At 40.6% G+C, this 2,500-nt stretch overlaps 1 protein-coding gene across 5 annotated transcripts in view; it reads left to right on the forward strand.

Annotated features, from left to right (window-relative positions):
* The window catches only part of LOC138007684 (substance-P receptor-like), a 27,814-nt gene extending 26,704 nt beyond the window's left edge, over window positions 1–1,110 (forward strand). For all 5 annotated transcript variants that reach the window (XM_068854733.1, XM_068854729.1, XM_068854728.1 and 2 more), the window contains one exon: window positions 1–1,110. This exon is cut by the window's left edge and continues 718 nt beyond it. In XM_068854733.1, coding sequence (XP_068710834.1) covers window positions 1–678 — 678 coding nt within the window. In that variant the 3' untranslated portion in view covers window positions 679–1,110.
* The last annotated feature ends 1,390 nt before the right edge of the window (window positions 1,111–2,500 follow it).

Genomic DNA, 2,500 nt, shown 5'->3' on the forward strand with positions numbered 1-2,500 from the left:
GGCCCTCTACTTTACGTTTTGACAACCACCGGGGAAAGGGGTCTCGCTCAGTGCGTGGAAAACTGGGCGCCACTTTTCGACCAAGCCATCGCAGCTCGCGCCTACACTATTACGCTCTTTGTTCTCCTCTACGCACTTCCACTGGTAACTATCGCATTTCTTTACACAGTTATAATGTTTAAACTGTGGCGAAGACAGACGCCAGGGCAAGAGCTAACTTCAAATCAAGACAATAAAGACAAAACCAACAGAAAGGTCTTGAAAATGTTGGTAACCGTGGTCATAGTCTTCGCGTTGTCATGGCTTCCATTACACGTGCGAATGTTTGTGAAGTTCGACGAATCGGATCTGTTCACTTGTGGCTTGCCGTATGACATGGACTTCCTCACACTTTTCCTTGGGCACGCCAACTCAGCCGTCAACCCATACATTTACGTGATTTTCAATGAGAATTACAGAAGAGGGTTCAAAACTGTCCTATCCGTACGTAACAGGGGTAGTAAAAGCTTATCAGAAAATACAGGTCGAAGAAAAAGGTCGAGTAGGCTTCAGGAAAAAGATGTAATGATAGCTTGCGCAAGATTGCGCGAAGGTGAACCCGACTTGCAAGGGAGTGAGGAAGACAAAACAGAAAAAACGTTGCCATTGAGTACTACGACTGAAAATCTTCAAATTTGATTGCATGGTTTAATTTACCATCATATCAATATTACAATGACACTTGCGGAAAAATCGTTTAAATTGTTGGTACTTTATTAATAATTTCCAATTTATTATAGAATTGACCAAAGCGGTTTCCTATGTCCTATCCGATAGTAACAAGTCATTCGACGCATGTAACTCGCATGCGATTCAAGTTGAGATCCAAAAACGTGTTGATTAACGTGGGATGTCAAAACGGTGAGACCCATGATGTCAACACTGACAAGCAGGTTTTGTGCGTTAAGACTAATGTCGTGCTATGACTGAATATAGAATACGGAAAGATTGCAAATCGGATTCATTTATGCAAAATGAATTGTGCTGATTCCATCTTTAGTACTAAGGGATTGGAAATTCATTCCCTCGTTTTAGGTGAAACTTCATATAATTAAACGCTGTGGTGCTGCGTGTTGTGGCTGTACGTGTGTCTGGTCCTGGGGGAGTGATCGTTTCATGTCTGAGATTAGACGGAAAGATTGCAAATCGTATTCATTTCTGTAATTAAAACGAATTGTATTTATGGATTAGAAATTTATTCCCTCATTCTAGATGAAACTTCATAAAATACAACGCTGTGGTGTTATGTGTTATGGCTGTGCCTTTGGCTCTGATCGTTTCATCTCTAAGATTAGCTGTTCACAGAACTAAGCTCTATTGATCCGCTTTGGTCTCAGCACCTTTCAATGATACAGAAGAAATAAAACAAGGAAGGATTTTAATAATTGTCGGCACGGAAGCGAAATTTCCGGAGAGCAAAACAAGCGATAAAACCATTACGAAAAGTAAATGAACAAGCACGAAAGCCGGTTAATTACGTGGAATGCCGAAGCCATACCACGTCTTACAACCGGGCTGGTGTCACATTTTTTTTTTGTTAGTAGTCACAAATGTGCATACTTCACGGATATTGAATGAAGCTTTGATCGGGTGAATGTACCTTTATACTCTTCGGTATATCCGAACTTCCCTGCCCCAATTAGAAACCATATCCTTTCCCTGTGCTTGGCGATCATGTGCGCGCGTCAGACCACTCGGCCACCGCGACACAGTTCTGTGGTATCGAGGAAAACAATTATTTACTGTGGAATCTTTCCGCCGGCCATGATTGACACAGTATTAAAATATTCGATAAAGTGGACAGATGTTTTTTTCTTTGAGAAAGACAAGCTTTAAAGGTAAGAAGAATTTTCTACGCTATTTCTAGATCTTGCTTCGTACTTATACTTGTGTGTTCCGCTGTGAACATTACGGTATTTTGCACAGAACGAATACTTCATTAGATGTATTTTGCATAGCACGAATACTCCAACATTTCTTGGGAACCGGTTTGTTCAGCCGTTTTGACGCAGAAAGAAAATAAGAAAATAGCTTTCAACGGCCAAACAAAATAAAAAGTGAAATCAAGTTTTAAAAAAAACGAATTACTGATGTCCTTCACGGGGACTTCGCAGCGGTCCCCCATCCAAGTACTAACCTCATCCGGAGGAGCTTAACTTCAGCTGACACCTGGGCTAACATCAACGATTGAGATCTTTGTGTTAAATACGCGCATGTATGTTGTCGAACTTTATTAAAAATTGAAAGAAAAAAAGTAAACTAACAAAAAGCCGGTGTCTTGCCGTCATTTTGTCACAGATGTATCCTTTGTTTCGTGAGTTGTCAGTATTAAACACGCAAGGTAACTTGATCACAGGCGGCCGCTAAAATCGATGTCACTTTCGATTTTGTCATTTTACTTGTACGGCCAAAAGTTCGATAGAAAAATTGAACTCAGATTGAACGTACAAAAATCGTTGCA

The sequence above is a fragment of the Montipora foliosa genome, chromosome 6, assembly GCF_036669935.1.
Source record: "Montipora foliosa isolate CH-2021 chromosome 6, ASM3666993v2, whole genome shotgun sequence".
NCBI classification, from domain to species: domain Eukaryota; kingdom Metazoa; phylum Cnidaria; class Anthozoa; order Scleractinia; family Acroporidae; genus Montipora; species Montipora foliosa.